Below are 27,677 nucleotides of genomic sequence, written 5' to 3'. Positions count from 1 at the left end.
CTGAGAAGGGATCTGGTAAATATTTATAAATATCTAAAGGAAAATGGGAGGCAAATGGGTGAAGTCAGGCTCTTCTTGATGTTTAGCAATAGCACAAGGAGTAATGGCCTAAAACTTGTACATAGGACATTTTGTACTAACATGCAGAAGAACTTCTTTATGGTAAGGGTGATGGAGCACTGGAGCAGGTTGCCTGGAGATGCTGTGGGGTCTCCTTCTCTGGAGACATTACTCAAAACCTGCCTGAATGCATTCCTGAGTGACCTAATCTAGGAGTTCTGCTAAGGCAGGGGATTGGACTAGATGAGCTTCCCAGCTTCCTTCCAATCCCTGTCATTCGGTGATTCTGTGATTCTGTAATTTGTATGGAGAAGAGATAGCAGCAATCAATAGGAAGAGTGGTACAAAAATTACACTTTTCACATCTCAGCCAGGATTCTGGCATTTATTTATTTTTAATAAACGATACAATTTTCTCTCCTCTCCTCTTCTCCTTTCATCTCCTTCCCTTTTTCCTCTCCTCTTATTTTAAATTTCTCTTTTTCATTCCCTTTTTCCTTCCCTCCCCTTTTCCTCCTCATTCCCTCTCCTTTCCCTTTTCCCTCCTCTCCTCTTCCTTCTCCTCCCCTTCTCTCCTTTCATCTCCTTTCTCTTCTCTTCTCTTCTCTTCTCTTCTCTTCTCTTCTCTTCTCTTCTCTTCTCTTCTCTTCTCTTCTCTTCTCTTCTCTTCTCTTCTCTTCTCTTCTCCTTTCCCCTCCTTCCCTTTTCCCTTCCCTTTTCCCTTCCCTTTTTCCTTCCCTTTTCCCTTCCCTTTTCCCTTCCCTTTTTCCTCTCCTCTCCGCGTATTTTAAATTTCCCTTTTTCATTCCATTTTTCCTTCCCTCCCCTTTTCCTCCTCATTCCCTCTCCTTTCCCGTTTCCCTCCTCTCCTCTCCCTTCTACTCCCCTTCTCTCCTTTCCTTTCTTTCTTTCTTTCTTGCTTGCTTTCTTGCTTCGCTTCGCTTCACTTCGCTTCGCTTTTTTCCTTTCTTTTCCTTTTCTTTTTTTCCTTTTTCTTCTACTGGCTCCACCGTTGAAGGCAGAACTCTCTTATTCTCTTCCACGTCTCACTAGAAATTGGAGAGTCTCAAGTTGTGAATGAGTAATTTTCAGCTCACACAGACTTTGAGAGGAAAAAAGAAAAGCTGCCTCCTCCTTGGATCCCTCTGGCAGAGGCAAGCTACAACTCTGACCTCAACAACAGCAAAGGCAGGAGTGCCAGTACCTGTCTGTGGGTCCAAGCAGCCGGGAGAAGTTGTTCATCACGGCCTCAGTGTGACAGCGGGTGAGGATGACCACCGCCTGGCACAGGAAGGGCACGAACGTGCTCTGCTGCGTAGATGACGCGCAGCTGCGCAGGATGTGGAGGATGGGTGGCACCTGGAAGAAGAAGGGGAGAAGGAAGGACTTGCTGCATCCTGGACTCTGCAGGGCCTAACCAGGGACATTCAGCGCGTGAGCAGTGCCTGCTCCCTTGACATGCTGCCAACGCCTAAGCCTAAATTTCAAACCAGCCACTCTGTCCAAGCCCTGGCTCTGTGCTCAGGCTGTGCTTATTTAGTACCAGAGGCAAACGGCACAGGGCATGGTGCAACAGCCAGAAACAAACCAAGACACGTGGAAGAAAGTCTCTTACGTTCCAACAGATGTCCTTCCCGTGCATCTGCAGAAAGGTGGTCATCCACTTCCCAGCAGCACGCACGCGCACTCCTGTGGCTTTCCGGATGGTCTCCTTGATGGCCATCATGAAGTCGACGGTGCGTTCGACAGGGAAGTTTCTGCACACGATCTGCAGAGAGATGAGAAGCAGGAGAGATCCCATCACTGCTCTGCGCAGCTCTTCAGAGCACAAAGCAGGCTGGAGGGCATTCTTAGCTCAGTGGCTTGCCGGCCATTCACAACGCTCCTGCTGTCCGTACCCTGCTATTTACACGGAAGGCGGCTGAGCCTTTGCTCAGCTTCTGCACCCATGGTGTCTGCTGACATGCAAAGCCTACCTCCCAGCAGCCACAGTCACACATGCACGCAAGTGCACACACACACACAGACACACACAAGCACATCATGGAGTCAGCCCCTTGCACTGCATGCCCGAAGGCCAGCCATAGCTCAGAGCCTCCTGCTACTTGCTGAGAACAGCGGTCTCAGGGTGACAGCTCATTTTGGAAACAGTGTGAAAGGCTGGGAGCAGCACAGAGTCGTGCAGAAGCCTCCGCACAGAGATCCCACCACCCCTTTCTGGGTCCACTTACCATGGCCATTTTGGACGCGGTCTGGAGCTGAGAGACAGTGCTGCAGGCATGCAGTCCCTCAGACAGGCTCCCGATGTCTCTTGTCTCCACGACTCTGTTGGCTGCTTTGGCTGGAAAGAGCCCAGGGAGAAAAGGGAAGTCATGCTTCTGGAAATGGAACCGCTCTCCAAGGGGCAGAGACAGAGGACAGGGTGGGGACGAGAAGAGAGCTGTGCACGGTGCCTCTCCCTCCGGTAAACAGGGCCCAGCCCATGGGGCTCTGGCAGTGCTACGGAGGAGGGCAGAGGGCTGGTGCAACCTGCTCTGCTCACCTTGGATTCGGAGAAGGGAGCTCAGACACGTGGCAGCCAACTGGCGGGATGCGGGCATGGGGTCGCACGTCAGAGGCGCCAGCAATCCCACCAGGGAGCCAAAGTGCTCGCAGGCATCTGCTCTCTGCAGGGGTGAGAGGCAGGAAGAAAGCTGTAGGCAGCCCCGGCTCTCCCTGGCTTCTCCGCCTGTGCCTTCCTCACGCCGTGGCACAGCATGCACAGCTGGGCGGAGCTCGCCTTCCAGCTCAGGGGCTCTGGGGAGGGAGCAGGGGGCATGCGGTGGGGCTCTTTACTCACTTGAAGCTTTTCGCAAACAGCCAGAAGCTGGGAGCAGGTCTGCAGGGCCCTCTTGCGCTCCCACACGTTCTGCGACACCAAGGATTTCTGCAGGACCTGGGGTAGAGCATCTGTCTCACTGAGGACATCTTTGCTTTCCCTCCTGCCACCCCTCTCCCTGTCCCTCCTTCCCCAGCACTTTCCCCCAAGGCAGCCCTGTGGCTCCACGTGGCCTCCAGCCTCACTGAGCACCGGCACTGCTGCCCCCGCTCTCTGCAGTCATCCTGCCTGCCAACCCGGGAGCTTTTCCTCGGCTGTGGCCTGCCAGGGGCTGGCTCCTGCCTTTCCCCTGCAGGGCCCATCGCTCTGCCCATTTCTGAGCTCGCAGTGAGCTGGCACGTCAGCAGGAGATTGCTCCCCTCTGATCACCCTCTCAGTCCCCAGATTTCTGCCCCCACTATTGACAGGCACCATGCTTTCTCCCTTGCCCCACACATACTCACATGGACTATGTTGTGAAAGAAGCTGCCGGTGGGTTCTGTCTGGAGCAGAACCGCCATGAGCCGGCCCAGAGCTTTCAGGGACGTTTGCTGAAGCTGAAAGCAGAAGAGGGGAATGAGGTTTAGCATCACAGCTGCTGCCAAAACATAGGTTGTGTGTGCTGAGGTCGGGTTTGACCGAGAGGTGGCCGGGAAAGTTACGGCAGGTTACCTGCAGGTACTGCGCTGCGTGCTGTGACTTCCTGATCTTCAGCATCATCTCTGCTGAAGGGTGCGTCACGATGTTCTTGCAGCACAGGACCAACATCTCCCGCATGTCCTTGCCTTCGAAAGAGGGCTTCAGCTTGCTGACAGGAGAAAAAAAGGAAGAGAAATCAGAAAGGGCCTTTAGCAGTGCTCTCCAGACTGCTTCAGACAACATCTGACTTTCTCCTAACTGACAGCTACCAAGCCAATACCCCCAGCTCCTGCTGCTGAGCACCGTCTTCAGTTCCAGCAGCGCCCACCTCCTCCCCGGCAGCAGTGAACCACCTCCTGCTCTGAAGAGAAGAAGACCCCAACTCTCCCTTCTCTTCCCTGCCAGGGGACAGAAGCACCAGGGCCTTTCTCCCTGCCCAGAACCTCAGCTTCACCGGGCACAACAGCCCAGCCTTCACTCCTCACCCCCTACCCTCTCCAGACCCCCTATCCCCTCCAGACCTTCAGGAGCTACCCAAAATGAGGACCTTACCTCAACTGCTCCAGGGCCAGAACCACCTTGAGGGGCACTGGGGAGACTGGGATGCCTGAATAATATTTCTTCAGCAGGTCCTGCAAGTCCCAGAGAAACACTGTCAAGGTGGGCAGGGGGCACACGAGAGCTGTTCTACCCAGCCCTGAGACAGGCACGACTGCCACACACCAGCCTCATCACTCCCATGTTCCCCATGGAAGCACTGCAGGATGCAGCAGCTCGACAGCTGGTGCACCTAGCTCGCTGCCCAGCCGCTGCCTCCAGCACCCAAGGTCCCCACCAGCTGAAGATGTGTGGCTGATGGAGACCTGTATGCCCCCAGGGAAGTGGGCCTCGTGGTGCAGCCCAGAAGTCCTCTGCAGACAGCCCTGCCTCTAGGCACTCACCATCAGGATCTCCAGAAGCTTTCCCTTCAAGGAGGGGTTAAAGCATGCAGAATCACCCACGACTGCTTGGAAGGCAGAGCTGAAGTCGGTGATGCTCTGCACCAGCGCGAGGTTGTTCTGCAAGTCCTGAGACCCAAGAGAGAAGAACATTCTTTGAATTGTGGGACGGGACAAGGGCTGCAAGGGGACATGTGGGGGCAACGCTAAGGGAAGGGCTTGGATCTTCATCTGGGCACAAACCATTCCCCGAGGGACCTTAGGAAAGGGAAGGCCCATCTCAGCATCCCCCCATGTGGAGGGGCTGCAGCTGGGCGCTCGGACACCCTGGCACGCTTTGACTCTCACCCGGCAGCTGCAGCTGTAGAGCATCAGGATGTTGCCCACGATGTCTCCCTCCAGGTGGGCGAGCAGCTGTTCCTTGGAGGCACGCAGTGCCAAGCTGCCGTGGGCGAGCACGAGAGCGCTGCGTGTGGCCTGAGCTCTCGTGCTGTCCAGCTCCATCTGTGTGGGAAGAAATGCCTTGAGACACTCGCTCAACGGCCCCCAGTGCCCCGCGATGCACCTGGGCTCCAGGGCAGAAAATAAGGCAGAAGAATGCCAAGATGGAAACCCGTAACGCTTTACCTTCTTGCGCCTGGAAATCCTCGCGTTGCGGCCTTTGCACAGCCTGGACGCAAACGTGGTGAGCGTGGCCAGGACTGCTTGGAAGTTACTCTCAGCCGCGTGGCTCAGAAGAGAGACCATTCCCTGCACAAAGGAACAAGGGGCAGTTGGCACAGGCCTGAATCTACAGATCCTCTCCTGAGGAAAAGGGCAGCAGGGAGGAGATGGAAAGGCGCGGAGCAGGGCCAGGAGAAGCCCTCTGCCCCAGGGACGGAGCGGGGATGCTCGCAGGAGCTGCAGGAGAGCAGGGCTCACCTGGGCCTCACATGGGTCCTCCGCGTTTGCTTCCTCCAGGTGCTGCAGCAGCTTCTCCTGGACGTGGAGGACTCCCTTACAGGCTCCCAGCACTGTGCCCAGAGCCTTGTACAGGAAAGACTGCAGGGGAAGGGAAGGAAGAAGTTGAGATGCGGCAGCAGCTTAACCTGTTGGGGAAGGGCCAAGTGGGAAGGACCCACGCTCCCTGGGAGTCGCTGAGAGCAGCTGCAGGGCCGAGCTTTATCCATCCCTGGGCAGATTGCAGGGAAAGGCCCTCTGGGGGCACAGACTGGGGAAGCAGCACCAGCATCCCGCGTGGGCAGAGCACCAGCCGCAGCCCCAGCCCCAGTTGGACACCTGCAGCTGCACCGCTGGGTGGAGCCGGGGGGAACTCACCTTTTCTGCAGAGCTGCTGGCAGAGCTGCTCAGCCACCGGCTCAGCTCACAGCTCAGGGCCTCGATCCAGGCCTCATCCCGTATGGTGTCCATTGACGCCCTGAGGAACTGTTGGAGAACAGGAGAAGACGATGTTCCCTTGCCCTTTGCCTCTTCCCTCACTCCCAATTGCTGCAGCCCTCTGGGGAGAGGTGTCTGGAAGAACAGTTCCTCTCCCAGCTCCCCCAGCATTCCCTCCCTTAAAGCCGCCTGCCCCCCTTCTCCTAAGACCCCCCTTGGGCTTGGGACAGAGCGGAAGAGGCAGCGCCTCAAAGGCTCCTCAGAAGCACTGAAGAGGCTGTTCCTGTCCCGTGGTGGCTCATATGGGAGCGGGGCTACTTGGGGCAGGCAAGCACTTCTCTGCACCCAGCAGTGCTGTACCTTCAGCAGACGGCGCTCCCACCCTGCAGCGTCCAGGAAGCTCTCATCTTTCCCTGCACAGCAACAGGAAGAAAAAGACCCTTACTTGGGATCAAGGCACAGAAGAAGAGCTGCTGCAAACCTGGCTTGGCCTGGGCACTTGACACTGCCAAGCTGGGACCCGCACCCCCTCCACAAACTGACTTGTCCCTCCCCACAAACACTGTCCCCGCAGGAACACAGAACTAACTGAGGGGACGTGAAGGGCCCATCCGTGTCCTGGAAGGGGCAGATCCCCGCGGGGAAAAGATCCCCGGGCCTCAGCGCTGTCTCCCTGGAATGGGAACAGCAGCAGAGCAAGCACTGGGCTGCAGGCAATGCTTCCCCTCTGCCACCCTGCAGAGAGAGCTGCATTTTCACTCCCCCCCTTCCCTGCCTCCGCCTCTCCCTCCCCACCAGCACTTTACCTTGGAGACACTGCAGCAGCAGGGGGATCTCAGCGGCCCACATGGCCCCCACAGCTCTGTGGAACCTGCTGTGGAGGTTTTGCATCAGCTGTAAGGCAGCGGCCTGGAGTTCGCTGCCTGCAACAGGGCTCCCTGCCAGCACCTGAGCGAGAGCAAGGAGAAGCAGGGTCACTTCTGCAGCAAGAGCAGCGGCTTCCCCCCAGGATGGAAGCAGCCAACAGCTCTGCCCTGGCGGGCAAGGAGCAGCCAACAGCTCTGCCCGTGGCCGTGCTGCTTCCTCCCGGGGGCTGGTGGCACTGGGCTCTGGAGCATCTACTCACCAGCAGGCGCGCCAGCAGTGTCTGGGGAGTCAGTCGTGGGCCTGTGAGGAGAAAAAAGTGCTGAGTCAGACTCCAAGACGCTCCGTGCCCAGCCACGTGCAGCTCCGCTGTCCCTTCTGGGTGGTAGCACAGGTCAGCAGAGCTCACTGGCGGAGCTTCTGCTCCTACCTTGAAACATGGAGCTGAGGAAATGGGGATCCAGCTCCTCTACTCGCCGTCCTGTCAGATCCTCTCTCTCGGCCAGGGCTCGGACACAGCGCGAGACCGGGATCAGCATGCCGGTGTGCTGGGCTGGCACCACGAACAGCAGCAGCCGTGGCCACAGGAGCTGTCGGGAACGAGGCAGTTGAGCGTGTCAGCATTCCTGCCTCCGCTCAGAGACGAAGAGGACTCTGTGAATTTCCCTGAGCCTTGCGTGCTTCAGAGCACGCTGGAGGAGAGACCTGGGGTGGTGGGATGAGGAACAGGTGGTGCGAAGGCAAGGAGCAGCAGCAGGGCAGATGTGACTTACTTTGGACATCCCTGTCGCAGAGACGTCCAGAGACCCCAGGATGTCCATGCACAGCTCCTGCAGAGCTCCTTCTTCCTGGGCTTCCCGGGCAGAAAGGTCTCCAGCTGCCTGCAAAACAATGGTGTTGAAACCCGGTTACCTCAGTTCTCAGGAGCCTCTCAGGAGGCTCAGGTGCGGCCCCAGCGGTGCTTCTGTGCCACCCTCTGAGCAGCACAGGTCTTCCCAAAGAAGATGCTGCCCACTGTCCTTACCCTTCTTCCAGCGGTGCGGCTGAACTCAGTGAAGATGTGCCCCACCACATCCCAGGCTGAGCAGCTCCGGGTGTTCGAACTGAGCAGGTCCTTGATGAAATGCAGAACTGCCGTCCTCACCTGCCAGGGGTCAATTGTGGGTGTGATTTTTCTGGTCAGAAGGCAAAGGGAAGCCACCTGCTCATCGGGGCAGCCCTTTGGGCACAAGCAGAGACAACAGGAGCAGAGGAGAAGCCTTGGCTCCTGAGGTGAGGGCCAGGCCGTAGCACCAGGCTGTGCACTTTCCATGCACAGCACAGGGACCTGCCCGCTCCACTCTGCCTGCTCTCCCCACAGGAGCCATCGCGACCGTATGGTCAATGCCCCAGCACCTCTCTAGTCATCCCAGCCCTGCCCGTGTTGGCAGCAGCATCACCACCCCAACAACACTTTCTATTCCCAAAGCAGCTCACCCGGATCCTGAGGTCGCTGCACAGACACTGCACAGCCTCAGCAACTTGGGGCAGCTTCTCCATCATCACGGGCTCTGCAAGAGATGCACAGAAGCATGAGCGGAGCCACAACCCCGATGGCAGAGGGGATCCCTGGAAGTCCCAGCCTGTGGTACTGACCATCAGAGCGAGCCAGAGCACCGAGCAGACCCAGTGCTGCCACGCGTCCAGCCTCCCAGTCCTCGCCCAGCTGTGACTGCAGAAACAGGACCATTTCCTCTGGGCAGATCCGGGCTGCAGGGAGGAATTCCCACAGTATGTTAGCAAGAAACTCACGCCCATTCCTGAGGTTTGTGAGAGAGGCCCTTTTGGCAAGGGCACTGCAAGCATTGCCAAAGCTCCTCTCCTTACCCTGCAGCAGGATGCAGTGGGTCAGCTGTGCACGATCAGCCTCGCTGTGCTGCTTGGTGTTGTCATAGAGCTGTGGGAACAAAGTCCATATGAGAAAATCACATCAGCACTGAGGACGGAAAAGACACTGTGCTGCCTGCTCTCATCTCCCTGGGCATTCTCAGGAAGAGGACAGGCAGACCAAAGCCAGCCTGCCTCACAGCATCCCTGGGGGGACAGGCATGGCTCTGGAACAGCCGTGAGCATGCAGGAGCCAAGGCTGAGCTGCATTAGTCAGGGGCTCAGACCTTTGCAGTCCTCCTCAGACTTAGGTAAGAGGGAAACTGCTGTGGGCACAGGGATAGGCTCCCCTTACCTGGTAGAACACGGCACTCGTGACGTCCAGAAACCTGTCCTTCTGGATGACAGACTCAATGCCCTCTAAGGCCTCCAGGAAGACAGTGAGGCTCTGCAAGAGACAAGGAGAGGAAGAAAGGGATGAAGCCACATCTAGCCACTTGGGAGTGGAAAACCTCTTTCCCAATTGTTTCTCTGCAGGGAGAAGCTCCTGCACAGGCTTTTTATCCCCCACCTCCCAGCAGCACCGAGAGTCTCTCTGCTCTCAAACAAGCTGTGTTTGGGCATCATTTGCAGGCATTTCCCACCCAGCAGCCCTCTTCTCCCCCATCAGATGCAACTGGATGTGGTCCCCCCAGTTGCTAGCACAGAGCTCCTCAGGCTCTCAGGCACCCATTCCTCCTTTCTCCAAGGGTTCCCCACCTCCTCCCTGCACCCCCTGACCCCTCGTGGCACTTGCACTGGCCCCACGTCCACCCTGAGCCCTGCACAGCGTCTCACCTTGGCCACCCTGCAGGTGTCTTGGATCTCCTGACACGGGTGCACGAGCCAGAGGAGCTGCTCCCAGACGTGCTCTTGGTGCAGCTCCTCTTGCAGGAGAACATCCAGCATGGCAGCCACGGCCCCGAGGACGGCCTGTTTGTCCTGGAGAGGGATGGCAGAGGCCTGGCATCAAAGACCAAAGGTCTGCCCTTCCTACAGAGAAGGCTTTCTCTTTCCCTTCCCCTTCCCCACACCCCCACGCCCAGCAGGGGATGGGCTCGCTCTGGAGGGCAGGCAGGTTTTCCCCAGACCCTCATCCCCAGCTCTTCCTGCCACAGTGCTGTGACATGCAGCTGCTCCCTGCCACAGAGCCACTTCGAGGCCCTTTGCAGAGCCAGCCCACTCCCTCCCATCACTGCTCAGCTGCCAGCCCACTGGGCACAGACAGAGCTGCCACATGGGTGCCCCCACTGCCACCCTGGGCTGGGAGTGCAGCAAGGCTCACCTCCTCCTCCTGGCAGTCCTGCCAGTTCCTCAGCACAGAGAAGAGCAGCTCCTGAAGGTTCTCGTAGATCTGCTCTTTCTCCATGGCAGGCCAGGGGCATTGGGATCCAGAGGACAAGTGAGTCTTCACTCCTTCCAGCCACTGTTTCACAACTGAGAAAACAAAATTAAAGAAACATATATGAATAGTAATTGTTATTTTCTGTGTTTAAAGAGAGTGAGAGAAAAGGCAGCCTGTGAGAGCCTGCAGCAGGGCAGGATGCAAGGGCTGTCCTGAGGCCCCCTGCTCTGGAGCCAGCACTCACCAGCACAAGCGAGGCGCAGGGTCCGGCCGCTCCTCACCTGGCCCACCACACTGCGCAGGCCAGCCAGCATCAGCCGCACGAAGGGGACGCACTGTGGAGCTGCAGAGAGGAAGGAGAGGCCACAGTCAGAGTCTGGGCAGTGAGGGAGGAGGGGCTGCAGCCCCGCATCCCCCAGCTCAACGCAGATCGCGCGCGGAGGGGAGAGGCTCCTGTCCCGGTTGTCGGAGATGTCGGGGGGCTGAGGGCGCTCTACCAGAGGTGCTGAAGAGTCGGCTCAGGGTGAGGAGCACAAACTCCTTGGACGCGTCCCCCGTGGCCTTCAGGTGGCTCTGGAGCTCGGCCATCACCAGGGTGAAGTGCGTCCGAGCCAGAGCCACCAGGACGTTGCCGGCAGCTGTCTTCACGTGGCCGGTCACGCCCTGCAAAAGAGGCTCTGGTGACACGCGGCACAGGAGATCGCCCGAGGCCCTGGGAAGGGCTGAGCCATCGCCGTCCACCAGCAGAACGCCAGTGTGGGCAGCGGCTCCCTTTGCCATCGGGAGTGACCCCTCACCTGGGCTGCCGTCAGGTCCTGGGACACCTCTGCCAGCAGCCGGTTCACCACTCCGCACAGCGGGCGGCTGTCATCTTCCCACAGGGCGCCCTCCAGCTCACGGTACGCCTGCGCTCGGTCACCCTGGGGACAAGGATTGGGCACGCTCGCTTTGCCCGCTGCCACCCATCCCGACGGGACCGTGGCATCGGGCCGGGAAGGCGAGGGAGGATGGTTCACGGCCAGACGTCCCCGACTCACCTCCCGGTCTTGCAGGCGCCGCAGCAGCGAAGTCACGGCGCAGGCAGGGACAGGGCTCGGCACCCTGCTTCTCTCCCTGCGACGCGTACGTCTGGGCACGCAGCCCACACAGGCAAAGAGACCTGGAAGCAAAGAGCGGAGCAGCTGCCGCTGGTGTCACTCGGAGCCAGGGCCGAGCATCTGGCCGGCTCTGGGAGGAACACTCCTCCAGCCCCACGGTTGGCGGGGACGGGGGAGGGAGCTTTCCCCTTGCTGGGGTGCCGGGGAAACCACGGCGGGCAGCTGCGCTCAGCAGAGCGAGGACGGTGCTGCCGGCGCGGCCTGAACTGACTCTGGAGGCACACGTGCGCTCGGGCGGCGTCACGGCGTGCGGAGAGGTGGAGGGACTCACCTCGAAGGGCTCTCAGCCGCTCCATGACAGCAGGAAATCTCCAGGTAGACGCAACGCTCTCTCTGGTTCCGCTTCCTGCGGGTCCCACAAGCGGACTGAGCCACCGCTCCCACCGCTGCCACGAGGGCGCACGAGGTACCACTGTGACATCACAGCGCAGTGTCACCTCACAGGGAATGGCTGGGGACCAGGCAGCACGCAGGGCAGCCCTGCAGGCCCCCAAACACAGCATGTTCTGTGATGCACTCGGCTCTGGGGTTCCGGTTCCATGCGGAATTCCAAGCAGGGAATGATCTCAGCTGAGGGAGAGCCCCTGCCAGGGAGCAGCTGCTGGGCACCGCTGCCCGGCACTGTCTCAGTGACTGGGGACTCCATGCCGGGAGGTCCCTCTGGATCGCATCCCTCCCTTCTACTCTGCCAGCTGTACCACCGCACTGGGTATCATCAGCAAATTTGCTGAGGGTACACTTGTGTCATGGAATCATAGAATCATGGAATGGCCTGGGTTGAAAAGGACACCATGATCACATAGTTTTAATCCCCCTGCTGTGTGCAGTCCCAACCAGCAGACCAGGCTGCCCAGAGCCACATCCAGCCTGGCCTGGGATGCTTCCAGGGATGGGGCATCCACAGCCTCCTTGGGCAACCTGTTCCAGTGCCTCACCACCCTCCATGTGTTGTTTCCACTGCCTATGACATTGATGAAAACGCTGAAGAGCACCAGTCCCAGGATGGACCCTTAGGGGACACCACTCACGACTGGCCTCCACCCGGACTCAGAACTGGTGATAACAACCTCTGGCTGTGACCATCAGACCAATTATTTACCCACAGAATGATTCAGCCTTCAAATCCATCTCTCTCCAACTTAGAGATAAGGACGCAATGTGGGAACACGTCAAATCTCTATTGTAGAAAATGCTGGCATACAAAATAATCTCCTTTATTGAAAAGTTTACGGTTAAGAGTTCAGCCCACATGAAGATAGAAGCTTCACATCTTTTGATTGCTATCTGGAGCTCTGCTGCTACGTTTCTAATAAAATTGGAAACATGACAAACCTAGCTAGCAACACTAACCTTAGAGTCTAAATCATGAAAAAGAAAAGGGAAGGCAGCAATTTCACATTTCCACTGCTGTCGCCATCAAAGGAGGTGACTAGGCTGCATTATTTTCAACAGCTGAAGTCATCAGGGCCCAAACTGTTTAACTGTAAAGGAAGACCAGCGTGTTCTGACTCAGATTGCTTGCTTATCTCTGTGGCTGCAAGGAAAAACTGAAATCTTCCATTCAGTTCAGCAGTCAGCTCCTCCAGCTGACACAAGGCCAAATGTTCTATTGCACTCACTCATAAATAAAGCATGGGGCAGATCTGCTAGGTTTACAAATTGCTGGAGGAGATGGTGTGTGCAGATTGCCTTTCCTTTGCCCTTTTCTACTACATGTGAGAGGAATCCAAACTGAGTTCTTCCTCTGCCTGGGGCATTTGGAACCCACACAGTCAGATCCGATACTAGGAGAAAAATTCTAAGAAAGAGTGGTGAGGTGCTGGAATGGGCTGCCAGGGAGGCGGTGGAGTCATTGCCCCTGGAGGTGCTCAAGGGACATGTGGGTCTGGCACTGAGGGCTGTGGTTGTGGACATGCTGGTGGTGGGCTGATGGCTGCACTTGGTCTTTTCCAACAGAAACAATTCTGTGATTCTGTGATTGCCCTGAGAACGAAGCACGTCCTGTTTCTGCTCATGGCTGCACCTCTGGCTTCCTCCAAACGGCGGTAAGGAAGGTGTCACCAGAGAGGAGGGTGTGCTGGGGACTTTTTTCAGTTTGGGAAGAGCAAAAAGCAGCACACCGAGAAGACAGTATTCTTATTTCCTCCAGCCTGTCCTATGCCTGAAGCATGGTCTGAGCTCCTTCTCCGCAGCCTCCACAAGACATGTGCCCTCTTCAGCTCGCCTGACATTTGCAAAGACTCTGCCGCAGGCACTCTCTGTCTGGGGGCATCACATCCAAAGCCTCCTCCCAAGACTTCCTTGTCAGGGTCCCTGGCAGTGAGCTGCTGCTTCGGCAAGCGTGACCACACACTTTGCTCCTGCTTTGTGCCAGCATTTGAACACTTATTTGCTACTTTGAACACCTCAATAGAAAGCAGAAAACTCTCCAAATCCTGTTCTTATTGCTTGTGTCCCACACTGAAGTTAGCTTTTCCCTTCCCACCAAGGGCCGCAGTCTTTGATTCCCTCCATCTTCCCCCATCTTGCTTCCTTGCCCGTCACAGGAAAGCTTTACTTTCTAAAGTGCACACGATGCCTTGTTTACCTGCTGCCATGCTGCTCAGTACCATCTCTTCTCCTGCTCTGTGCTGGAATATATTCAGACACAGCCTGATTTTCCAAGAAATCAAGCTCACAGTTCTGTTCCGACCATTACTGGATTGTGGAAGGATGCTCCCAGCAATATGCCATTCAGCAGGTAGAGCTTGTTGCTGGGAGGATGGTAAGATTTGACTCAGAAAGAAGGCTGTCACTGCAGCCAAAACCTTGTCAGAAGAGAGACGTGAGCTTGTCATTTGTCTATTGCATTCCTTGCAGGTTTGATGAAGATCATGAAGATTTCGGTACATCAGCAGTGAGCTTTCACCATTCTCATCTTCAGTTGTGATTGCTTTTGTGATTTACAAAAGCACAAGGAGCCTTTATACTTCTTCTTCCTTTGTTTTCTTATTGGAAAAATACTGTGAGACAAGTAAAATGGTTTACAAGTGTCAGTGCAATATATTTGCTTCTAGTAATGCAGATGTACTGATGCCTTGTTTTTCATCTGGCGAATGTACTTTGTAAGTTATGTACTTCTTTGTAAGCAGTAAGCAAGTACTTTTAACTACTGATACAAAGTATTCCATTTATTATCCCTACTTATTGTCCCAGAAGATATCTTTGCCTATGAAATATAAATAAAAGCAAGAAATAAAAGCAGTCTATTCCAGTTCTCTTCACCTGAAAGCTTGAGATTATCCTTGGAACTGCTGACACGTGATCATGGCCTGGCGATGTCCAGAATTGTTTTGTCTAAGCTAATATTTGTGTTTATTTATCGACAGTTTTAGCGTTAAGAGAAAAGAAGGAATACAGGGAAAGAACATATATCTGAATAGCCAGAAGAATCTACTTTTCTGGGCTGTTTTATTTCTCTTTCTTGTGTATAGGTAACAGTTCACTGTCTTCCAGACTCTTTCTGGCTCTGATGCAAGGGGCCAACAGAGCTTCTGGGGTCTTTTGTCTTTTCCAGTTTTATTTGTTGCATGGCTGTTCACACTTATCCTTCTTACCTCTTCATTACTTTAAAAGAGTAATGGAAGTCAATGGGGACACACAAACACCTCCCAGGGCATCTGCTGTGATTTCCAGTGACCCTTATGAGTAGAGATCATCTCCATGCAAGGTCGAGGCTGCAAACAGGCTGACATCAGCCTTTGGGATTATGCAAGTGAGAATTTGCTTTGTTCCAAATGCATAACCTGCATGCTACAAAATCATAAGGAAGGTTTAAGGGACAGATTTTAAACCATAGGAGAGATTTAAAGAAAAAAAATGTAGAAAACATTCTATTTAACAAATATGTTTTGGGTTTGTTTTTTTTTTTTTCTATATGTATAACTTTGTAAAGCAGAGACTTTGAAAGATTAGGGAATCCTTATTAACATGAGGTACTTCTAATAATTTTGACAGGTTCAGTAAGAGGATGCCATTTCTGGGTGCATTAAAAACCAAAGTCCAGTGTCTTTGCTGCATACCAAGGCAGACAGAAATCCCATGCTGCCTGAAAAAGAATTAACACTGATTGTGGCCTTCTGTTCTGGGCAGATGAGAAGTGCTTGAAGAGATGCTTCAAATGGCCGTTTGTAGCTCATTCTCCAGTGCTGCAAGCTCTCTTGGTTTGGACTCTGGCTTAGAAAACAGCACTGGAGAGGAACTCAGCCTTCCACATTGCTGCAGAGCCTCAAGGCCCTTCTTCCCCTGATGGATTTCTGCCAAGGTTCAGCTGTGAGACACTCATTTTTAGCAGCTAAGTACAGAATTCTGCACTCTGGAGAACCATGACACAAACTTCTTTCATTTTATGTTAAGAGTGTGAATGTGAGTGTGTTGATGAAGCAATGTACCATAGAAGTGCTGTGACCTTTTAGTCATGTCAGCATGTTTTGGGAGCAAGAGGCAACGCAGTGTTGATGATCTCCACATCTTTCCGGCAGTGAAATTTATTTTTAATTTTTTGCAGGAAAAGGTTTGTGCCAAATGACAAAGGAAAGAACCCTTCCTGAAAAAGGTCTGTTAGAAAGCAGCACGTTGTCAGCTGGAATCATGAGTTATTTCAGCCCTCACTGGGCTGATCTGGAGAAGGGCTGTGCCAAGGTATTTACAGATGTCTTCTGATGGGTTTGAAGCATTTCTGGCTTGCGGGGTAGGCATAATTCTGCAAAGCTGGTGGATTGCTTGATCAATCTGAAATACAAGAAAGATCAGTAAATGACCAAAAAAAAAAAAAAAGCACCCAGATATATTGATAGCTGCATTACATACTACATGATTCCTTTCAGCTATATATATATATATATTTTCTTTAAATAAGAAAGTGTAGAGCTGCCAGTTCCCTTATCCATCCTTTCTAGCTCCAGGTTAAATAAGAACTGTTATTCCTGTTACCTGGAAGATGCATTCTGGGAAGAATGGTTTTCAAACTATTTGTGTTTCTTTAAGACATTTAGTTATGGGAAAAACAAACAAACACAACCATCAATCTCTACAATCTGAAAAATAAAAAATAAACATCTTAAAAGTATAACACATCACATACGAATGTTTAAGGAACAAAGAGCTGTCATGGAAAAGGAGGGAGCTTCACTTTTACCTATCAAACCTTCCACATCTTTGAGTGTCTGCCAACAACCAGAATGTGTGGAGGCACCTTCAGTAAATGGAGGGCAATGATGGCACTGCACTTACATTAATCCTTGATGAAATAGTACAGCACTGATAGAAACTTCCCAACAGTCTGTACTGATCTGAAATGCTCTGGCAACTCTTTGCAAAAGGCACTTCATGCTGAGTATTTTTATGTCATTGCTTGCTTGCTGGTATCACCTGTGCTGAGCTAGCTGGACAAACCCAGATTGGCAGCTCCTCAGATGTGTTACCAGCTAATTTCTCACTGATCATTAGAAACAGAAAGTTAATTCTGCTGGGAATTTAGCCAGCTTCTGCATCTCTTCCTTCTCCTGATCTCTGTTCTGCCTCCGTTTGACACAGATACACATTCAGGCTAATTAGTGAAATTTACTTTGACTCAGCACGAAAAGGAGAGCAAAAGGAAGGGCAAAATGAATGAAATAGTGACACAAGTTACCCGGCTGTCATGTTGAGAAGACCATTTTTAAGCCAAAAGAACTTTTTTAAGCAGAAAGAAGGAATGGATGGATTTCCTGGAGCATCTAGTTCTCCAGATGCCTACAAGAGACTGCCTTTCTGCATGTGGGACACAGAGCAGATCCCCTCTGATGTTCGGCACAGGGATGGATGGTGCTAAAAGCAGGTTTGTGTTTACCTGCAGGGCCCATTTGTTGGTTTGTTTCCATGTACAGAGAGCCCACAGGAGGTATCAAAACCATCTCACAGTTTCTGCTTGTAGGTTCAGTGTTTGGGAGCACTGACCTTCTGAACAGCTGAAACCAAAATCTGCAATTCAAAACCTGTAAGTAATATTCACATAATAATTAATTAAGAAATGCAATAGATAAACCTTTCACACCTGGAGCTCAGCTGCCATCACAGACCATTGCAGTGACTGCCCATGCATTAATTCTGTGTTGATAGTATCACTGGTGTCTCTCTTCTAGAGATGGATCCAAGCTGAAATGTGACTGCTGGTCGAGTTTCCACCTTAGTAGCTCCTCTACTGCTGCTGTCACGACTGCATTGTCCACCTGAACTGCGGGGTTGGATGTGACCTTGTGAGCAGCAGTCTGCTGGCAGACTTGTGAGTATTTTCCAGTATGTAGTTATCCCTGGTCAGTACAAGGTGGAAAGAATTAGTACATGTATGCATATACTATAAATACATTAATTATATAATTATATAAATTACACTTAATTACATAATTTATATGTAATTATATATTATAAATCCATGAAATATACGTGAATACATACAAACAATTAAAAATCCATAAACATTTTTGTGCATATTTAAATGTAGGAATGCATTCTATTAGAGGCATCGATAAGCAGGCATTTAAGCACACCTTGCTTTGCTGTTTAAGCAGGTCTGCACCAGAATCCTGACTGTAAGTGACATCTGTGAATGTCTTGAAAAGGACAGCTCAAATCTCAGGTCATGCACGAGCATGGAGAAGCTGATTTCCTCTTGGTTAAGTCTTGATTGTTCAGTGCATAGTGGTCAGATGGAAGACAACATGTAGTCCAAATGTACTGATTTGAGAAAATAGCTGCTCTGGGTACTAGGAAACGGAGAGAAAATGAAGAAATAGACACTCCCAGAACTCTGCTGTGAGCACTTGTCTCATGAAGGATGTATCATAACAAGCCCAAAACTAATGGAGGAAGAAATAGGCTTTCTAGCTGTGTATTCATCCTTGGCATAGCTAGTTCTGTCTTTAGACATGTTTTTGAAACACTGACACATTTTACCAACAGATAAGTAGATAAGAGACCAAAATGCTGAATGTCACGCACACATTGCTCCAAAAGTAATGCCTGCTACTGATTTCGATGGAAACTGCAGCTCTGCTGCCATCTGCTGGCACGCCAACAAAACGTAATGCAGTATTTGTAGGAAGGTTCAGCCTCTGCTGCCGTACCACCAACAGGCACCTCTGATATCATGGGCCTGCATCAGAAAACAGGAGGCGTTACTTTTGGAGCAGCCCTGATATATTTTATATACATATATGTATCTGAGTAGCAGCAGCTCTCAAAGCCAATATTCTGATGCTCATTTGGTTGTGCTGAAGCAGTATGTGTTCAAAGAGTGCATTTAGAGATGCTTTCATCACATACTTTGTGACACAGTCTGCAGATCTCTGTTTAGGACTCGATTTGTAGAACTATTCACAGAGCTCCTTTATAGAAAGCTCTGGAGGTGGAGCAGCAGGACCTGATAACTCAGTCACATAAGGAAAGATTAGCAAGGTAGGAAGAATGATACTACTCTAGAAAGTAATACATGATGTCAGAACATAGGAAAAGATGTTATGCAAAGGAAAAAAATGAAAGTGAATAATTGCAGATGTTTTAAATTTGCATGCATGCCATTTACAATCTTTGTAAAACCTTTGGGAGAAAAAGAAATCCAACCAGCAATTAGGAATTCTTGTTTTCTGTTTGGCAAACAAATGATGTAGAGGCTGAAATGGTAGGAGGATAACTCTGTCACACAGAAATCAGTATTCTGAAGCTTCTGGGAAAGAAAAGAAACCAGAAGAATTACAAAGAAGTGTTGTGGTTATTTGCTGAAATTCTGCATTTTTTATGTTTTAATGATTTCACTGTCGTGGATGTCTCCAGAGTGCTATAAAATAGGGGAAAAAAAAAAAAAACAACAAACAAACAAACCAAAAACACTAACATTGGCTTACATGGTTAAAATGTAGATGGAGGAGTAAAACAACTGGTAAAAGCATTGTTCTGCATTTGGCAGAGTTCTGTAATCACAAAACACAGACACTTATTTGGCTTGTGACTGGAAATGTGTGTCTTCTGAAATCCACTGCTTCAATTCATGCCTAAAGTAATGCTCTAAAGGTCTATTATTGAAAATATGTTTTGGACATTAAGGGCAGCCAAGAAAGGGCCTGCAAAAGCACTCTGCTCCCCATCAATAATTCTTTCTTCTTTTGCAGGAATTGGCAGAGTAACCCATCTGACCTGAAACAAAAACTGAATGTAAACAGATCAGATGTTCTATATCTGAACATAAATGTTTCCATATCTTTCAGGTGTAACTGAGAAGCTGAACCAGATGCTGCCACTATTGACCAGTACCTAGAAAACACACGCAATGCAGGAGGGTTTGTTGCACTGTGATTGCTTTTTATCGCACCTGTCAGAACGTGAGTGAAGCTAATAGATGGGCTGGTGCTCTGATGCAAGGTAACAGCAGGCGTTCAATTCATGCTGTTAGTGCAGAATTGGCTCAAAGAAGGGAGACTTTAATTCACTGAGCTTTGCTCACTGGAAATTCAGGTGCAGGCTGTTCATAAGGGTACAGAAGCAGAGCGCAGCCTGTGTGCCACCAGGTGGCATGGAGGGTGCAGCAGAGCAGGGACTGCATCAGAGTTCTGTGATCTGTTGCAGCTCCCCGGGCAACTTGAGGAGTCAGCAACATCAGGACGTACAAACAGAATAAGGATGCTGGGATGAGGACCTGGTGGTGCCAAAGTGCTTCCCTGCCTCTCTCAGAGCCGAAGACTCACCTTTTTTACAAAATGCCTTTGGGGAATTCTGCTCATTATAACATCAAAACACATCTCCATCCCGAAAGCTACCAGCCTCCAAGGGGTGACAGCCTCTCACTGAGCATGCACACCAAATGTTTTTAACCCGTACCTTTTAAAGCGCTGTGAGGAAAGTTTACACCAATCAGAACAAAGCCATGTAATCACTGGAGTGATTCCAGCTTCACCTGTGGAACAGCAAATAGTATAAACATGGATAAGGACAGGGGGAAGATGAGGGAAGGTAGCTTTGCAGGCAAGTAGGAGAACAGCTCTGACTCTGGGAGCAGCCAATGGGCAGATCCCCTCTTTGCCCTCCACAGGCAGTGCTGGTAGGTGAGATTCACACACTTGGTCCTGCTTCCCTAGGAAATGCAGTGATCCCTGTAATTTTGGTTTATAACGTGGTGTTCTTGTGGACAGGCTGTATTCCTCTTAGTTCTTTGCACATGCTTTGCATTATCCTTGGTTAACCTCACAGCTTTGCAGGCAGCTATCACATCCTGTGTGTGAGAGTGGAAGGGATGGCCAGATTTGGGGATGCCTCTGGTTAGATTAAGGCAAAATGAAATGCAGAGGTTCTCACACAACCCTCAGTTTTAATAGGAATCTATATGCTACAGTTATCCCAAAATAGTGCACGGTATGAATTAAATCTGTCTTGACTGTAAGGCTAAATACAAAACTTTTTGTTGGTCCTTAACAACAATGAATTATCACCAGCCATCCAAAAGAACCTCTCAGCATGTGCCATTCCTGACCAAAATGACAACTAGAATCAAATATTATAAACTGATGGAAGTGAGTACAGTCACACAAACCTCAGTGACTACAGAACAGAGGTGTTTTGAAGAATGCTATTTGCTAGATGTGAGCAAAAAAGGTAGCAATGCAACCAAATTTCATCAGAGTCACAGAGATGAAGGAGCTGTGGCCAGTGCCAGAAAGCATGAAGGGATTTGATGGGTGGACCACTCGATGGATAAGAAACTGGTTGAAAGGCCGCAGACAGAGGGTGGTGATCAATGGCTCCATGTCCAGGTGGAGGCCGGTAACGAGCGGCGTCCCCCAGGGGTCTGTCTTGGGACCGGTGCTCTTTAACATCTTTATCAATGACATTGATGACGGAATCGAGTGCACCCTCAGCAATTTGCTGGCGACACCAAGCTGAGTGGTGTGGTTGACACGGTTGAAGGACAGGATGCCATTCAGAGGGACCTCAAGAGGCTAGAAAGGTGGGCCCGGGTGAACCTGATGAGGTTCAACACGGCAAAGTGCAGAGTTTTGCATTGGGCCGGAGGAATCCCAGGCATCCCTACAGACTGGAAGGAGAGGTCCTTGAGAGCAGCCCTGTGGAGAAGGACCTGGGGGTCTTGATAGACGAAAAACTTAACATGAGCCAGCAGTGTGCCCTTGCGGCTCGGAAGGCAAATGGGATCCTGGGCTCCATCAGAAGAGGGGTGGCCAGCAGGGACAGGGAGGTGATTGTTCCCCTCTACTCTGCTCTTGTGAGGCCCCATCTGGAATACTGCGTCCAGGTCTGGAGCCCCCAGTACAAGAAAGACAGGGAGCTGTTGGAGAGGGTCCAGAGGAGGGCCACGAAGATGATCAGGGGACTGGAGCACCTCCCCTATGAGGACAGGCTGAGGGAGCTGGGCTTGTTCAGCCTGGAGAAAAGAAGGCTGTGGGGTGACCTCATGGCAGCCTTTCAGTACCTAAAGGGAGCCTACAAACAGGAGGGAAATCAACTCTTTGAAAGGGTGAGTGACAGCAGGACAAAAGGAAATGGTTTTAAGCTGAGGGAAGGGAGATTTAGGTTGGACGTCAGGGGGAAATTCTTTACGGAGAGAGTGGTGAGGTAATGGAACATGCTGCCCAGGGAGGTTGTGGATGCCCCGTCCCTGGAGGTGTTCAAGGCCAGATTGGATGGGGCCCTGGGCAGCCTGGTCTAGCATTAGGTGGAATGGTTGGTGGCCCTGCGTGTGGCAGGGGGGTTGGAGATTCATGACCCTTGAGGTCCCTTCCAACCCTGGCAATTCTGTGATTCATTGATAAAATTCCTTACTACCTTCAGTTTTATAGCCAAAGCAGTGTTTGAGCTGGTAATGTATTCTTGAACAGCACTGCTGCCTTTAGCATTTGTATGTTTAGATCTGAAAAGAGAACTTGGTCATTATTTCACGATGAGAGAACCTTGATTTCACACAACAGAATTACAATACTGTGAAATGCCACTGTAAGAATGTGGCTTTTCTTCTTTCTTTTTTTTTTTTTCCTTTTTTTTTTTTTTTTTTCTCAATGGTGAGTGTATGATTGATTCAAGATAAACATTTTTTTGTAAGTCAATCTCTATACCTGTTTTGAAAAATATGTGTTTTTATTTCTCATTATTTAAAAATTGTCAGGCGTGAAGAATCACGAGGTCACTCATGATACAAGATCAGTAAATATCTCATATCAAGGTTAGAGAACATTCTCTCTGTACATTTTAACAGAGGAGCTGCATCTTTAAGTAACTGTAGCTACACATGATGAGTTTTTCTTGAAGGTAGGCAGGAAATTTGGTCTGCCCTGGAACAAAAATCCAGTCCTGTTTTGACTGCTATACTTTTCACTGAGATAAAAAAAATGGCATCATTCTGCAGGATGAGCTAGATATACGGAATTTGGCACTGCCCTTAAATTTTGTGTAGTGAACTGAGGGACATTAGAGCTTTACAGATTTCTACATATTCTCATGGAGAAATCTAGAGAGATCACAGGACGTAACACTGAGCTTCCAAATGAATAACAAAACACTGATGTATTTCAGAAGACCAGAAGCTGTAGAGGACCAAGTAGCCTGGCTAGAAAAAGAGTGCACTGAATAACTGGCTGGATTAAATGAACTGCAGTGTATTTGCAGTGTTTATTCCTGGAGTACTGCAGGACTTGACTAATTTTTGGCATCCTATGAGGAGATACTACAGCATTTACATTCTGATTAAATCATAGAATCACACAATGGCCTGGGTTGAAAAGGGCCACAATGATCATCTAGTTTCAACCCCCAGCTCTGTGCTGGGAACCCAATCACTAGACCAGGCTGCCCAGAGCAAAATCCAGCCTTCCCTTGAATGCATACAGGAGTGGGGCATCCAAAACTTCCTTGGGTTTTTCCTCCCTAGTAATATTCCAGAAATATCATACAGCCTGGAGGAGAGGAACCAAAGTGACACCTGATGAGGACCTGCTGAAAACTGAGAGATTCTTCAGTCTGTGTTTGTCAAGTTTCAACTATTGGCAAATTGTCAGCTGGAACCTCACGGTCCAGAAGAATGTGTGATCGCCAAAGTGAAAGACAATTTGCTGATAGTCCATGGAAATAGGAATCATCCTGGCCTCTGGCACTCAAAGACAAAGAGAAGAGGAAAACCAGATGTGTTTCCCTGCCCATGGCAAACACCAGCCTTTCCATCCTTACAGTCCTTCCTGACATCAGCAGCAACTGAAACAAAATCCCACTCACCCTTGCCATGTCTGGCAGAGGTTGAACCTCTTTCTATTGCATCCCTCTTGCTTTCAAGTCAACAGAGCCTGAGTCACACAAGGAAAAGCAATCTTTTACCTGCTGTGCCATGCCCATGGCAGCAGCAATGCAGATGCCAGCAGCTGATGCCCACAAGGACAGCCAGCCTGGACTTATTTTCATTACATATCTTTGTCCTGAAGCCCTTCTAGAAGGTGGGACATTTCTCCATCTCAGTAGCAGAGGGCATTTGGGGTCGGAGCTGATGGCACACTCTCCTCTATTTTTCAGGCACTCAAAGAGAAAGAGAAGATGAAAACAGATGAGTTTCCCTCCCAAGGAAAAAAACAGCCTTTCCATCATTACAGTCCTTCCTGACATCTGCACTAATTGAAACAACATCCCACTCACCTTTGCCATGTCTGGCAGAGGTTGCAGCTCTTTCTATTACATCCCTCTTGCCTTCAAGTCAAGAGCTCCTGTGTCACACAAGGAAAAGCAATCTTTTACCTGCTGTGCAATGCTCATGGCAACAGCAATGCAGATGACAGCAGCTGATGCCCACAAGGACAGCCAGCCTGCACTTATTTTCGTTACATATCATTGTCCTGATGACCTTCTACAAGCTGGGACATTTCTCCATCTCAGCAGAAGAGGGCAGGAGAGTTCCACGGTGAGGGCACACTCTCCCCTGTTTATCTGGCACTCAAAGAGAAAGAGAAAATGAAAACAAGATGTGTTTCCCAGCCCATGGCAAACACCAGCCTTTCCATCCTTACAGTCTTCCTGACATCAGCACTAATTGAAACAACATCCCACTCACCTTTGCCATGTCAGGCAGAGGTTGCAGCTCTTTCTATTGCATCCCTCTAGCTTTCAAGTCAAGAGCTCCTGTGTCACACAAGGAAAAGCAATCTTTTACGTGCTTTGCCATGCTCATGGCAGCAGCAATGCAGATGCCTGCAGCTGATGCCCACAGGGACAGACAGCCTGGACTTATTTTCATTACATATCTTTGTCCTGACGTCCTTCTAGAAGCTGGAACATTTCTCCATCTCAGCAGAAGAGGGCAGGATGGATCCAGGGTGAGGGCACACTCTCCCCCGTTTATCTGGCACTCAAAGAGAAAGAGAAAATGAAAACCAGATGTGTTTCCCTGCCCATGGCAAACACGAGACTTTCCATCCTTACAGTCCTTCCTGACATTGGCAGCAACTGAAACAACATCCCACTCACCTTTGCCATGTCTGGCAGAGGTTGCAGCTCTTTCTATTGCATCCCTCTAGCTTTCAAGTCAAGAGCTCCTGTGTCACACAAGGAAAAGCAACCTTTTACCTACTTTGCCATGCTCATGGCAGCAGCAATGGAGATGCCTGCAGCTGATGCCCAAAGGGACAGCCAGCCTGGACTTATTTTCATTACATATCTTTGTCCTGATGTCCTTCTACAAGCTTGGCCATTCTCCCTCTGAGCAGCAGGGGGCAGGAGAGTTCCAAGGTTAGGGCACACTCTCCCCTGTTTATCTGGCACTCAAAGAGAAAGAAAAAATGAAAACCAGATGTGTTTCCCTGCCCATGTCAAACACCAGCCTTTCCATCCTTACAGTCCTCCTGACATCAGCAGCAACTGAAACAACATCCCACTCACCTTTGCCATGTCTGGCAGAGGTTGCAGCTCTTTCTATTGCATCCCTCTAGCTTTCAAGTCAAGAGCTCCTGTGTCACACAAGGAAAAGCAAGCTTTTACCTGCTTTGCCATGCTCATGGCAGCAGCAATGCAGATGCCAGCAGCTGAAGCCCACAAGGGCAGCCCGCCGGGACTTATTTTCATTACATATCTTTGTCCTGATGTCCTTCTAGAATCTGGAACATCTCTCCATCGCAGCAGAAGAGCGCAGGAGGGTTCCAAGGTGAGGGCACACTGTCCTCTATTTACCTAGCACTGAAAGATTAAGAGAAAATGAAAATAGATGTTTTTCCCAGCCCATGGCAAACACCAGCCTTTCCATCCTTACAGTCTTCCTGACATCAGCTCTAATTGAAACAACATCCCACTCAAGTTAGACATGTCTGGCAGAGGTTGCAGCTCTTTCTATTGCATCCCTCTAGCTTTCAAGTCAAGAGCTCCTGTGTCACACAAGGAAAAGCAATCTTTTACCTGCTGTGCCAGGCTCTTGGCAGCAGCAATGCAGATGCCAGCAGCTGATGCCCACAAGGACAGCCAGCCTGGACTTATTTTCATTACATATCTTTGTCCTGATGTCCTTCTAGAAGCTGGAACATCTCTCCATCGCAGCAGAAGAGGGCAGGAGGGTTCCAAGGTGAGGGCACACTCTCCCCTGTTTATCTGGCACTCAAAGAGAAAGAGAAAATGAAAACAAGATGTGTTTCCCAGCCCATGGCAAACACCAGCCTTTCCATCCTTACAGTCCTCCTGACATCAGCAGCAACTGAAACAACATCCCACTCACCTTTGCCATGTCAGTCAGAGGTTGCAGCTCTTTCTATTGCATCCCTCTAGCTTTCAAGTCAAGAGCTCCTGTGTCACACAAGGAAAAGCAATCTTTTACCTGCTGTGCCAGGCTCTTGGCAGCAGCAATGCAGATGCCAGCAGCTGATGCCCACAAGGACAGCCAGCCTGGACTTATTTTCATTACATATCTTTGTCCTGATGTCCTTCTAGAAGCTGGAACATCTCTCCATCGCAGCAGAAGAGGGCAGGAGGGTTCCAAGGTGAGGGCACACTCTCCCCTGTTTATCTGGCACTCAAAGAGAAAGAGAAAATGAAAACAAGATGTGTTTCCCAGCCCATGGCAAACACCAGCCTTTCCATCCTTACAGTCCTCCTGACATCAGCAGCAACTGAAACAACATCCCACTCACCTTTGCCATGTCAGTCAGAGGTTGCAGCTCTTTCTATTGCATCCCTCTAGCTTTCAAGTCAAGAACTCCTGTGTCACACAAGGAAAAGCAACCTTTTACCTGCTTTGCCATGCTCATGGCAGCAGCAATGCAGATGCCTGCAGCTGATGCCCACAGGGACAGACAGCCTGGACTTATTTTCATTACATATCTTTGTCCTGATGTCCTTCTAGAAGCTGGCACATTTCTCCATCTCAGCAGAAGAGGGCAGGATGGATCCAGGGTGAGGGCACACTCTCCCCTGTTTATCTGGCATTCAAAGAGAAAGAGAAAATGAAAACAAGATGTGTTTCCCAGCCCAAGGCAAACACCAGCATTTCCATCCTTACAGTCTTCCTGACTTCAGCACTAATTGAAACAACATCCCACTCACCTTTGCCATGTCAGGCAGAGTTTGCAGCTCTTTCTATTGCATCCCTCTAGCTTTCAAGTCAAGAGCTCCTGTGTCACACAACGAAAAGCAACCTTTTACCTACTTTGCCATGCTCATGGCAGCAGCAATGGAGATGCCTGCAGCTGATGCCCAAAGGGACAGCCAGCCTGGACTTATTTTCATTACATATCTTTGTCCTGATGTCCTTCTACAAGCTTGGCCATTCTCCCTCTGAGCAGCAGGGGGCAGGAGAGTTCCAAGGTGAGGGCACACTCTCCCCTGTTTATCTGGCACTCAAAGAGAAAGAGAAAATGAAAACCAAATGTGCTTCCCTGCCCATGGCAATCACCAGCATTTCCATCCTTACAGTCCTTCCTGACATCAGCAGCAACTGAAACAACATCCCACTCACCTTTGCCATGTCTGGCAGAGGTTGCAGCTCTTTCTATTGCATCCCTCTAGCTTTCAAGTCAAGAGCTCCTGTGTCACACAAGGAAAAGCAAGCTTTTACCTGCTTTGCCATGCTCATGGCAGCAGCAATGCAGATGCCAGCAGCTGAAGCCCACAAGGGCAGCCCGCCGGGACTTATTTTCATTACATATCTTTGTCCTGATGTCCTTCTAGAATCTGGAACATCTCTCCATCGCAGCAGAAGAGCGCAGGAGGGTTCCAAGGTGAGGGCACACTGTCCTCTATTTACCTAGCACTGAAAGATTAAGAGAAAATGAAAATAGATGTTTTTCCCAGCCCATGGCAAACACCAGCCTTTCCATCCTTACAGTCTTCCTGACATCAGCTCTAATTGAAACAACATCCCACTCAAGTTAGACATGTCTGGCAGAGGTTGCAGCTCTTTCTATTGCATCCCTCTAGCTTTCAAGTCAAGAGCTCCTGTGTCACACAAGGAAAAGCAATCTTTTACCTGCTGTGCCAGGCTCTTGGCAGCAGCAATGCAG

The 27,677-nt window shown here is 50.7% G+C and overlaps 2 protein-coding genes and 1 long non-coding RNA gene across 4 annotated transcripts; all 3 read right to left on the bottom strand.

Annotated features, from left to right (window-relative positions):
* Positions 1-281: 281 nt before the first annotated feature.
* Positions 282-8,464, bottom strand: LOC116240232 (maestro heat-like repeat-containing protein family member 2B). Its single transcript, XM_090131874.1, has 19 exons — positions 8,371-8,464; positions 8,212-8,285; positions 7,760-7,879; positions 7,509-7,616; positions 7,166-7,325; positions 6,232-6,284; positions 5,416-5,472; positions 5,122-5,244; positions 4,843-4,998; positions 4,498-4,623; positions 4,109-4,188; positions 3,590-3,725; positions 3,382-3,474; positions 2,900-2,995; positions 2,603-2,726; positions 2,292-2,401; positions 1,676-1,828; positions 1,265-1,419; positions 282-1,109 (listed from the first exon to the last, which is right to left on the bottom strand). The coding sequence occupies exons 1-19, from the start codon at positions 8,462-8,464 to the stop codon at positions 1,058-1,060; spliced, it is 2,070 nt and encodes a 689-aa protein (XP_089988000.1). The 3' UTR covers positions 282-1,057.
* A 410-nt stretch (positions 8,465-8,874) lies between these two features.
* Positions 8,875-11,517, bottom strand: LOC149912661 (maestro heat-like repeat-containing protein family member 2A). The gene is made up of 8 exons (XM_090131873.1): positions 11,414-11,517; positions 11,023-11,144; positions 10,783-10,905; positions 10,483-10,648; positions 10,230-10,328; positions 9,926-10,077; positions 8,957-9,049; positions 8,875-8,907 (listed from the first exon to the last, which is right to left on the bottom strand). Exons 1-8 carry the CDS (start codon positions 11,436-11,438, stop codon positions 8,875-8,877), a joined length of 813 nt encoding a protein of 270 aa, XP_089987999.1. The 5' UTR covers positions 11,439-11,517.
* A 5,881-nt stretch (positions 11,518-17,398) lies between these two features.
* LOC149912660 (uncharacterized) lies at positions 17,399-24,180 on the bottom strand. Of its 2 annotated transcripts, none has more exons than XR_016462047.1 (5): positions 24,025-24,180; positions 23,839-23,906; positions 23,428-23,721; positions 17,709-20,107; positions 17,399-17,471 (listed from the first exon to the last, which is right to left on the bottom strand). It is a non-coding gene; the product is annotated as an uncharacterized LOC149912660 (long non-coding RNA). The 2 variants fall into 2 exon arrangements; XR_016462048.1 differs by lacking the exon at positions 17,399-17,471 and having other exon boundaries at positions 17,637-18,883; positions 20,032-20,107.
* Between the last annotated feature and the right edge of the window lie 3,497 nt (positions 24,181-27,677).

This window comes from Phasianus colchicus, chromosome Z (assembly GCF_987193195.1).
Source record: "Phasianus colchicus chromosome Z, bPhaCol1.hap1.1, whole genome shotgun sequence".
Classification (NCBI taxonomy): domain Eukaryota; kingdom Metazoa; phylum Chordata; class Aves; order Galliformes; family Phasianidae; genus Phasianus; species Phasianus colchicus.
Note: the sequence above shows the minus strand (reverse complement) of the source record. Positions and strands in the feature narration are given on the sequence as shown.